Source organism: Podarcis tiliguerta (genome assembly GCF_965153285.1).
Source record: "Podarcis tiliguerta genome assembly, chromosome: 2".
NCBI lineage: Eukaryota > Metazoa > Chordata > Lepidosauria > Squamata > Lacertidae > Podarcis > Podarcis tiliguerta.
In genome coordinates, this window is record NC_139535.1 from 17749498 (window position 1) to 17761587 (window position 12090).

The 12090-nt window shown below is 40.8% G+C and overlaps 2 protein-coding genes across 3 annotated transcripts in view; one reads left to right on the forward strand and one right to left on the reverse strand.

The window, feature by feature from the left end:
- Positions 1-12090, forward strand: part of LOC310670490 (E3 ubiquitin-protein ligase TRIM7-like) — a 329122-nt gene that overhangs the window by 74206 nt on the left and 242826 nt on the right. The window lies entirely within an intron of this gene.
- Positions 5291-6235, reverse strand: LOC310672943 (olfactory receptor 2T2-like; the record flags this gene model as incomplete). The annotated part of the gene is made up of 1 exon (XM_083430626.1): positions 5291-6235. The coding sequence occupies one exon, from the start codon at positions 6233-6235 to the stop codon at positions 5291-5293; it is 945 nt and encodes a 314-aa protein (XP_083286752.1).

Consider the following 12090-nt stretch of genomic DNA (forward strand, 5'->3'; position numbering starts at 1 on the left):
AGAAGAAGAAAAAAACTAAGAGCCTATGTTTGGATAGCGGATGAAATCAATTAAGTTCACATTTGAAGATGAGCCCTCATAATCCACACATTCCAAAACAACATGGGGGCCGAAATATAGCTTTCCTTTGAAATTTGAACTTTTCCAAATTTTGCAATGCAGTTCTCCAGCTATGTATGTGTACAAATATTCTGAGGTACAGTGGAACCTCAGTTTTTGACCGTAATCCATTCCTGAAGACTGTTCGACTTCTGAAATGTTTTGAAAACCAAAAACTGAAGCGGAAGCCTCAATACAATAGGGAAACTAAAAATGGAAGCTACGTGGCATGTTTGGCTTCTGAAAATTGTTCGAAAACGAAAGCAGTTACTTCCGGGTTTACAGCATTCGAAAGCTGAAACGTTCAACTTCTGAGACACTCACAAAAACTGAGATTCCACTGTATTAAAAAAAAAAAAAAATAGAATGCTAATGTGCATTCTGTTAGGGGAAATTGCTCGGCAAAATGTGTAGACAAAACAAAATTGCTTGTAAACATGTGCAGAGAGTCACACTAAAATTACTGTTGAATTTTCACGAGGACTTTAAACAAAATGATTGCAAAATAGAGAGAAGCCGAAAGCAGGAAATTTCCCCAACTGTAGCCTCGATGATCTGTTGCATAACTGGCTGAGATACTGGTGCATACGCACACTGCATTTCCCCCTTTTAAAAATACTTTGACTATGGTTTAAACAATGTGACATGTGAACCAGGACTCATGTTCTGGTTGTGGTCCACCCTTTGCTTGAGTCCCAGCGCAGTTCACACCTATTGTATAACATGCATCATGTCGCCTCCGGGGAATGCCTGTGGGAACGAAAATGCATTTGACCAAATGTCAGTCAAAATTTTGGAGGGAACAAACCAGTTTTCTTGGAATTCTGAGCCTTTGGCTCTCGGGGCCAGTTGCTCTCTATAAAACAAGAGAGCTCTGTAGACAAATAAAACTAGATGAACCCATAATCTGAGGGAAAAATGAGTGAACAAACTGGATTTGGTGTAATTTACATTACTTTCAATTATATATGGGATAAGAAGTGCGCTTTTCAGAAGAAAGCTAAAGATCAGGGAAGGGAGATTTGGTTTTAAAAACCCCAGAATGAACATAAATAAATGGATATTTGCAGGGCCTTTGAAGCAGCTGAAGGAAGAATCACTCTGCTGAGAGACATGGTTTTTGCAAATGAAAAAGGAGACTTGTAAAATCTCTGAGTTTAAAAAAGGAGACAAATTTAGTTTTAAAGGCTTTCTTATTTATTTTATTGTTCTACTCTTTTCTTTTGTAGCCTGGGAAGCTTTGCAAATAAGTTGTAGTGAAAGAGGGAAAACAGGAAAACAAATATCAAAATACTAGATTAAAGTACACCATGAGAAAGTAGAGTGAGAGGTTAAGGACGGAATTACAGTGATATAATGACACAGTGTAGCTGAAAAAAATAATTGCAGGAGTTTTTAATGCATTTAATGATCAAGAAATATTAGAAAGGGGAGGTATATTAAAAGATTATTTTGAAATTAATTTGAATCAGGAGACAAATTTGAAAGTGGTATGGGATGCGAGCAAAGCAGCTATGCGGGCATTTTTTACTCAGCAAAGTGCATACCAAAAAAAGAAAACAGTTGAAAAAGCAATAAATTTTATAAGAAAGAAAGAGGAAAGAAGAAGAATTGATCAATTCCCCTCAAAAAGAGATAGTTAAACAGGATATTAAAATACTGTATTTTTTGCTCTATAAGACTCACTTTTTCCCTCCTAAAAGTAAGGGGAAATGTGTGTGCGTCTTATGGAGCGGATGCAGGCTGTGCAGCTATCCCAGAAGCCAGAACAGCAAGAGGGATTGCTGCTTTAACTGCGCAGCGATCCCTCTTGCTGTTCTGGCTTCTGAGATTCAGAATATATTTTTTCTTGTTTTCCTCCTCCAAAAACTAGGTGCGTCTTGTGGTCTGGTGCGTCTTATAGAGTGAAAAATACGGTATTGCAAACACAGTTTTCAATGATAATAAATCAAGAAATAGAGTGGAAAATTTAATATTTAAAACAGAAACAATTTGCACAGGCTAATAAACCAAGGAAATCATTAGCATGGCAAATAAAAAAAGGCAAGAGAAAGCTTGTATAAACAAAATTAATATAGGAGGTAGAGTTGTGGAAAGTCCTAAAGAAATAAGAGCTCAATTTGTGAATTTTTATACCGAATTATATTGAGGGATATGGGATAATTTGGATGAAATGCAAAAATATCTAGAGGACAGTGGAATATCTAAAATACCAATAGATAAAATGCCAATTTTGAATGCACAGGTGACAACGATGGAATTACAACAAGCAATTTCACAGGCAAAATTTTTGAAAGCACCAGGACCTGATGGTCTTTCAGCAATATATTGTAAGAACTTGCAGAATTATCTAATAGAACCATTAAAGGACATTATGAATATGATTTTAAATACAGGTGAGCTGCCAGAATCCTGGAAGAATGCTTATATGAGTTTGATTTCTTAACAAGACAGTGATCCTGAGCAGCTAAAAAATTATCGACCTATATCTTTGTTAAACAATGATTATAAACTTTTTGTAAACGTGTTAGCAAATAGGTTGAAACTGGTATTAAAAGAGTTAATCCACCATGATCAGGCTGGATTTTTGCCAAGAAGACAAATGAAAGATAATATTAGAAATGTATTTGCTATATTAGAACACTTACAAGTGAGAAATGAAAAACAAGCAGCTTTAATGTTTTTAGACACCGAGAAAGCATTTGATAATGTCTCCTGGGATTTTTTGTTTAAAGTTTTAGAATATATGAGTTGTGGAGACATTTTTATAAAAGGAGTCAAGGCAATATATACTAAGTTGATAGTAAATAATGTCCTGACTGAGAATTGCATAATAACTAAAGGAACAAGACAAGGCTGCCCTTAGTTGTTTATAATAGTTTTAGAAGTATTGGAACAAAGAATAAGATGTAATCAAGATATTAAAGTCATAAGAGTGGGACAGAGACAATATAAATTAAAAGCATTTGCAGACAACATGGTGATGTCCATTGAAGAACCAATAGAATCAATCCCCAAAGTATTACAAGAGATAAAAAATAAGGTAGCAGGTCCTAAGATTAATAAAGATAAAACCAAAGTCTTGGTTAAAAATATGAAGGAGGAGAGTAAGAATAAATTACAAGATGTAACTGGTTTGAATATTGAAAGAAAGGTTAAATATTTAGGTGTATAGGTAACAGCAAATAATATATATTTATATAAAGATAATTATTTAAAAACCTGGGAAGATATTAAAAGAAAATTGCAAATTTGGAACAGAATGAATCTTTCATTATTAGGCAGAGTGTCAACCATAAAGATGAATGTGTTGCCAGTGATATTATTTCTGTTTCAATCAATTCCGGTGATTGGCAAGACAGATTGTTACAAGGAAAGGTAAAAAGTTATTTCTAAATATATCTGGCAAGGGAAAATACCAAGAATAAAATATAAAATATTTATAGATGGAAAAGAAAGAGGAGGTTTTCCTATTCCAGATATGAAATTATATTATGAGGCATCCTGTTTATGGTGGTTGAAGGAATGGATGACATTAGCGAATTCACATATATTGGACTTAGAAGGTCATGATAATATTTTTGGTTGGCACACTTATTTATGGTATGCAAAGCTGAAAGTTCAGAAAGGATTCACAAACCATATAATTAGGAAAAACTTATATGGAGTATGGGATTAATATAATAATTTATTAGAGGTAAGAACACCATTATGGCTCTCACTGCTGGAAGCTATAGCGGCAAAGTAAAAGAATATGATAGAAGGTTGAACAACATACAAATTTATTAAAACAAGAGGGAGAAGAATATCAATTGAAAAAAAATTAAGGAATTATCAGGAAAATTATGACATATTTAAGAAAGATAGGATACGAGGGTTTGGGTAACAAATCTCACAACTGGAGAGAGACCTGTGGGAATGTAATGTAAAAGTGTTGTCTAAAATGTATAAAATATTATTGGAATAGGAGACAAAGGATGAGCAAGTGAAATCCTCAATGATACACTGGGCAATAGATATCGGTCATAACATAGATATGAAAGCATGGGAACTATTTGAATGGTCCACCCCCACTACTTATTGGATCCAAATGGCTTCCGGAGAGTTGTAGTGGCACACATAATACCATGTTGATGGCCTCTCAGCTGATTCCCTGGTGGCCTACTGGAATGCAGAGTTAACCAGGGCCATTGACTATCTGGCTCCAAAGGGCTGGCTCCGACTGCATGGAGCTCGCAAGAAGACACAGTCAGCCTAAGAGAAAAAAATATCCACTGCAGGGTCCTAAAAGTGTCACATACCCAAAAACACACACGCTCCTCCTCTTCCACGGCCCTTCCGTTAAATCTCCCTCAGTCATTTACCACATATGTGATCTCCACCAGAACCTCCCTCTCTCCCACCTACATCCCCTTCTCTCTTCCCAATCCATGCTCATCCATAGCACGTCCCCATTTTACACCAACCACTTCCAAGCACGTCTCTGAGATATCCCTGTTCCCTGCATCAAAGTTGCATGGCTTTGAATCTTACACAATACTCCTGTCATCTTTGACGTCTGTTACAATTGCAAGGACATTGACCTTCTCCAATACAAAGTGGTCAAAAGGCCAGACTATGCTTGTTAGATACATAAAGGTAAAGGTAAAGGTACCCCTGCCCATACGGGCCAGTCTTGACAGACTCTAGGGTTGTGCGCCCATCTCACTTAAGAGGCCGGGGGCCAGCGCTGTCCGGAGACACTTCCGAGTCACGTGGCCAGTGTGACAAGCTGCATCTGGCGAGCCAGCGCAGCACACGGAAATGCCGTTTACCTTCCCGCCAGTAAGCGGTCCCTATTTATCTACTTGCACCCGGGGGTGCTTTCGAACTGCTAGGTTGGCAGGAGCTGGGACCGAACGACGGGAGCTCACCCCGCCGCGGGGATTTGAACCGCCGACGTTTTGATTGGCAAGTCCTAGGCACTGAGGCTTTTTACCCACAGCGCCACCCGCATCCCTGTTAGATACATAGCATGGAGTTATATAGTATTGTTCTTAATTAAAGGGGGTGGTGAGTGGGAATCCTTATCAGGAGGGCAGCATAGGGTGTCTGAAGGATTGCCTCTGTCCACATGCAACTTTGGTCTCTCCTCAGCCACCCCCTGCCCCATACAGATTATACCCATAGATTGCCTGTGGGGTGGCCAGCCTCAGAATTTACTCAACGGTATATTCAGAGTACATTTTTCAATCTGTTTCCTCAGTGCAGCCAGCACATCTCGGTTCCTCAGGCTGTATATCAAGGGATTCAGCATCGGGGTCATAATGTCACAAAACACAGAGATAACCTTATCCTGTTGTGCCGTTCTGTAGGACCTGGGTCTCATATACTTAAAACTGGCTGCTCCATAGAAGATGCCAACCACACAGAGGTGGGACAGGCAGGTGCCAAAAGCCTTGCGCATCCCTTCCAACGATTGCATTTGTAGGACGGTCATGAGAATGGCCATGTAAGAAGCCAGGATGATGGAAAGGGGACCGAGAAAAAATATTATGACGGAAAGGTATTTCCCAAGTTCATAAATGGATGTATCAGAACAGGACAATTTCAGCAGAGCTCGGACTGCGCAGAGGAACTGATCAATCCTATTTGACTCACAGAAGGTCTGTTGGAACACAACAATGGCGTATATCAAGGCATGAAGAGAAGCACCGACCCAGATGCCAGCTGACATGGCCAGGCAGATCCTCTTGCTCATGAGAATGGGATACTGCAGAGGCTTGCAGATTGCCACATACCTGTCATATGACATGACAGTCAGCAGGAGGCATTCTGCTCCTGCCATGGTCAGCGTGAAAAATATCTGAGTCACACACCCAGCCAACTCAATCGTGTTGTCCTTCCCTAAGTAATCCACAGTCATTTTGGGGACAACAGTAGAAATTAGACAGATGTCCATGAAGGACAACTGGCTGAGGAAGAAGTACATGGGGGTCTGAAGTTCAGGACCAGTTTGGATCACAAATAGGAAGAGGCAGTTTCCAGACAAGGCAATGAGGTAGGCAAGTTGGATGGCAGCAAAGAAAACAGTGTGCATCATGGTGTGGTTGAGAACACCGAGAAGAATGAACTCAGTCCAGGACGTCCCATTCATCCTTCGTGTCAGAGGTGCACCTGAAAAGATGGAGGCATGAGAACTGGAGCAGAGCAAAGGTGTGATGAGAAGTGATGAAAGAAGCAGAATTTCAAAAAATCAGCAAAATGTTAGGGTTTTTGGCAAAAAGCTCAACAACTTTTTGTGTCTGGGTTTTTCCTTCTTTGCATATGTCAACCCTAGAACTTGAATGCAAAAGTTTAGTGGCTTTCAGAAATCCGTAGGGGTGCAGCTGGGTCATCTCAGACCTGGGACTTTATTGTCCCACAGTCTTTGGGTGCTTCAGTTGTGACGCACACCGTTCTATTTGTGAAGCACACAGTTATTAGGGATCTAAAAATCAATTTATAAATATTCCTCTTCTCTCCTCCTCTCGCAATCCCCTGCTTTGTATCTCTTTCTACATTCCTGATAGGCAAGCTGGAGCAGGAGGAACAAACAACAGTCTGCCAAGTCTGATTAAAATAACAGAACCTTTGAGCATTTTAAACCCACATAAACCGGAGCACCATCATGCCTAAGGAATAAAATGCTCTTTATTTTTCCTGCCCTGAAACTAAGCACATTCCCTTGGGAATAGTGGGTTGGGGAGTCATTCAGTTTGCATTAAAAGACTAATCTGTCAAATCCACACTTTCCAAAACAAGGTGAGAACTAAAACGGAGCCCTCCTTTGAAAGTCACACTTACCTGAATTTTCCATCCAACCAGTGTTAACAAACATGTATAGAAAAGTGCACATAAACAAAACAGATAACTGAAAATGGGAAAGGAAAATGAGCAGCTGGCCAACACCCAGTCCCCCTAGACTATAACATCTTTCAAAAAAGAGAGAGCAGAAAGGACTTGGTGGGGGCCGTCGTCAGATCTGTTCATAGCCTCAGCACACCCAACAATTCTGGGGGCTGATAGTGGTCATTTGCTGGGGAGAACTGGGCTGAGTCATGGCATCTTGAACTTCAACCCCCAACCCCAGTCCTGGTTGCCCCACTGGAAATCCAAATGCCCTTTAAAACTGCCTTGTCCCCATCTTCTTATTACCTGCAATCTACACCCCACAAAAGGTTGCTATGCTTTCCTCTGATGTTTCACTGTCCATCTGCATTCCTCCGTGAAATGCTTCTTATGGCCCAAGGAATCCTTACCAGTGGGATATGGTGCTGGAACAATCTATTTTATTTTGCAACTATGGCTGTTCCTTTGCATCATTCAGGCAACTTAAAACGGTCTCCCTGGGAGAGAAAAGCCTCCTAAATCCCACAGCTTTAATTAAAGTTTGGCTGGAGAAGCTGCAGCAATTTCCTATGGGATGTGGAGGGACCCAGAGACACTGAGTGAAACAGAGGCATAATAACTTTATCGATTGGACCGGATAATAGCCGCTTTCAGTATACCAGTCTTTTCCAAACAGTCACACTCGCAACTGAATTCTGCATATCAGGTGCGAAGATACAGAAATGCAACCAACTGGAGCTTAAAAGAGGCTGTGCACTTATTGATTTGAAAAGGAACCATATATTGCTTTGAACCAACTGCTTGGCAAAAATGTATAGACAAAGCAAAATGGCCTGCAAACATGTGCAGAGAGTCACACTAAAATTACTGTTGAATTTTCATGAGGACTTTAAACAAAACGATTGCAAAAAAGAGAGAAGCCCAAAGCAGGAAATTTCCCCATATGTAGCCTCAATGATCTGTTGCTTAACTGGCTGAGATACTGGTGCATACTTTACCTATGGTTTAAACAATGTGACATGTGACCCAGGACTCATGTTCTGGTTGTGGTCCACCCTTCACTTGAATCATAGAATCATAGAGTTGGAAGAGACCACAAGGGCCATCGAGTCCAACCCCCTGCCAAGCAGGAAACACCATCAGAGCACTCCTGACATATGGTTGTCAAGCCTCTGCTTAAAGACCTCCAAAGAAGGAGATTCCACCACACTCCTTGGCAGCAAATTCCACTGTCGAACAGCTCTTACTGTCAGGAAGTTCTTCCTAATGTTTAAGTGGAATCTTCTTTCTTGTAGTTTGGATCCATTGCTCCGTGTCCACTTCTCTGGAGCAGCAGAAAACAACCTTTCTCCCTCCTCTATGTGACATCCTTTTATATATTTGAACATGGCTATCATATCACCCCTTAACCTCCTCTTCTCCAGGCTAAACATGCCCAGCTCCCTTAGCCGTTCCTCATAAGGCATTGTTTCCAGGCCTTTGACCATTTTGGTTGTCCTCCACGTTCCAGTTTGTCAGTGTCCTTCTTGAACTGTGGTGCCCAGAACTGGACACAGTACTCCAGGTGAGGTCTGACCAGAGCAGAATACAGTGGCACTATTACTTCCCTTGATCTAGATGCTATACTCCTATTGATGCAGCCCAGAATTGCATTGGCTTTTTTAGCTGCCGCGTCACACTGTTGGCTCATGTCAAGTTTGTGGTCAACCAAGACTCCTAGATCCTTTTCACATGTACTGCTCTCAAGCCAGGTGTCACCCATCTTGTATTTGTGCCTCTCATTTTTTTTTTGCCCAAGTGCAATACTTTACATTTCTCCCTGTTAAAATTCATCTTGTTTGACTTCCGGGTTAGCGCCTCCGGCAATGGCGGATTTCCTCTAATCTGGAGGAATCCGCTCCGCGGAAACTAGGGTCTGGACCGCCACGGCGAGGTGGAGACCCATTAAAAACCACAGGCGGGAGAAGCCTGTGGACCTGGGATTCGGCTGGCACCTTTTGCGTCTCACCTACTCGCGGAGAAACCCGGTTTCGGGGATCCGGAGCGACGTGGGGTGAGCGGCACGGTGCTTTGAATCGACCGCTTCTTTCACGGAGCAAAGCCGCATTGCTGTTGCTGGAGAGCGCTGACTTTTTCCGGTGGACAATTGGACTTTAAACAACTACTTGTAGGTAGAACAGAAAATTGGATTTCTAAACATCGTAATTCGGCACTGAAACGGGAAGGTTCTAAACAGGAAGTCTGCCTTCCGTTTTGTAAATAGATCAAAGCAAAGACGTCGCAAGCTAAAGTCTGGGAAAAGCCTTTTGTAAAGGATTAAATTTTCATCATTCAAAATATTAAACCCCCCTTGGAAGCAGGAGAAGAGGGGGAAATTTTTGGACTGTTTAAGCCTGCAGGAGAGGGAGTGAAGAGAGATAAATTACCACCATTCTGAACCTGGGACCGGGCTGTCAGTAAGATTGACAGTTTGGGAAAACTCATTGACTGCGAATAGAACATATGCTGACAGATAGCTAAATAAGAGATATACTTTGTTTCCATTATTTTCCTCTGCATTTAAAAAGGAGAAGAAGTAACTGGAAATTGAAAATTAACTTTGTTACTGGATCTGGGTCTAAAAGGACAGATACAATTAGAAATTGTTTCCTCTAGAGGGAGCTTTTGAAACTGTTGCAGGAGTGAAGTGGAGCGGGGGAATTTTCCAGTTAGAATCAAGGACCGTGATAAATAATAGTGACCTTGGACAAGAATGTCAAAACAAGAAGCCCTAGTGAATGCATTTTGCAAGATAAGTGCTTTACTGGAACAACTTCATGAGAAGACGGATGTGATGGTTAATAAAATTGACAATTTGGGACAAAAAACAACTGATTTTGGACAAAAAGTGAATATTTATACAGAAAATATTTGGGCATTGTCTCAGGAACCTGTCTCGAAATGGCAAGCTGTGGAGAAGACGATGGAAAAAACTGCTCAAGCAACACAAGTGGAGGCCTCGTCTTCACAGAGACAATTTGATGGATATAAGCTGATGCCATGTGTGATTGATTTTGAAAGTCAGATTTGGAGAGATGGTGCCCTGTTTGGATCGGAGAAGGAAAGTTGGACAGGCTCCCTTATGAAGGGATGCTCTGGGCTTTGTGATTCGGATCTGGGCCAGGGGGAGATTGGAGTTGTGGAGGCCTTCAACCTCGAAGGGACTTTGGAACATGTTCTGAAACATCTTTTGGACTTTAGTTCTGACTATGGAGTATGGGCTGACCTGACGAGAAGGAACAATGGAACTGTTAAGATGGAGTTCCCCTGGGACCTACTCCTCGGTACCAAAGGAAGGAAACTAAGAACAAGCTCAGCAGAAGATAAAGTAAAGTGTATGCATAAATATGAAGAAGATCTGCAGAAGGGACATGGAGAAGAGTTAAGAGCCTCGGATAGAAGATCACCAGGTTGATGGGCTATACAGAACTGATAGAAAGGACTGACAGAATCTGAGAACAGGGAGAAGAGACGGTGCAAGATGATTGGATTTTTTTTTTTTTTAAAAAAAATCTATTTAGAGAAATATTGTAAAATTAATGAAAGTTAGGAAATGTTGGAATGAAATTACATGACTTTAGTAGAAATATTATAAGGAGCTAAGTATAAATAAATTTTAAGGTTTTCATGGTAAGATAAGGTTAAAATAAATTAAGATAACTAAATGATGGGGAGCAGTGAAAGATGGAAAGGATTTGCTGATATAGTTAATAACTGGAATACAAAAAAGAGAGGTGTAAGAAGGTCGCGGAAATAAGTTAATGAAAGATAAGGATAAATATTGGATGTGTTTTTAATTGTTTTTGTGTTTTTTTGTGTGTTTTGATGTATTGTGTTTTATTTATTTTTTTGCTCTCTTTTTATGTACTTTTTTCTCTTTTCTTTTTTGTGCTTTTCTTTTTGTAACATTTAAAATTCTAATAAATATTATTATTATTATTTTAAAAGAATTCATCTTGTTTGTTTTTGCCCAGTTCTCTAATCTGTCAAGGTCGTTTTGAAGTGTGATCCTGTCCTCTGGGGTGTTAGCCACCCCTCCCAGTTTGGTGTCATCTGCAAATTTGATCAGGATGCCCTTGAGTCCATCATCCAAGTCGTTGATAAAGATGTTGAATAAGACCGGGCCCAAGACAGAACCCTGTGGCACCCCACTAGTCACTCTTCTCCAGGATGAAGAGGAACCATTGATGAGCACCCTTTGGGTCCGGTCAGTCAGCCAGTTACAAATCCACTGAGTGGTAGCATAGTCAAGACCGCATTTTACCAGCTTCTTTACAAGAATATTATGGGGCACCTTGTCAATTGCCTTGCTGAAATCAAGATAGGCTACATCCACTGTGTTCCCTTCATCTACCAGGCTTGTAATTCTGTCAAAAAACGAGATCAGGTTAGTCTGACAAACGAGATCAGGTTAGTCTCATTTTTTGAGTCCCAGCGCAGTTCACACATCATGCATCATGTCGCCTCCAGGGAACGCCTGTGGGAACGGAAATGCATTTGACCAAATGTCAGTCAGAAGTTTGGAGGGAACAAACCAGTTTTCTTCGAATTCTGAGCCTTTGGCTCTCGTGGCCAGTTGCTCTCTATAAAACGAGAGAGCTCTGTAGACAAATAAAACTAGATGAACCCATAATCTGAGGGGAAAACGAGTGAACAAACTGGAGTTGTAATTTACATTGCTTTCATTTATATATGGGTTAAGAGGTGGGCTTTTTGGAAGAAAGCTGAAGAACAGGGAAGAGAGATTTGGTTTTAAAAAAAACCCATTTATTTCTTTTTTTGCATGGAGTTCGGAAGAAGACACAGTCAGCCTAAGTGAAAAATCTCCACTGCAGGGTCCTAAAAGTGCCACGTACACACACACACACACACACACACACACCCCTTCTCTTCCACAGCCCTTCTGTTAAATATCCCTCAGCAATTTACCACAAATCTGATCTTCACCAGAACCTCCCTCTCTTCCACCCATATCCCCTTCTCTCTTCCCAATCCATGCTCATCCATAGCACTGTTAGGATATTCCGTTCCACCTTAAGTACAGGCATGACTGTTGTGTGTCACATGCCTGTTTACACCCCA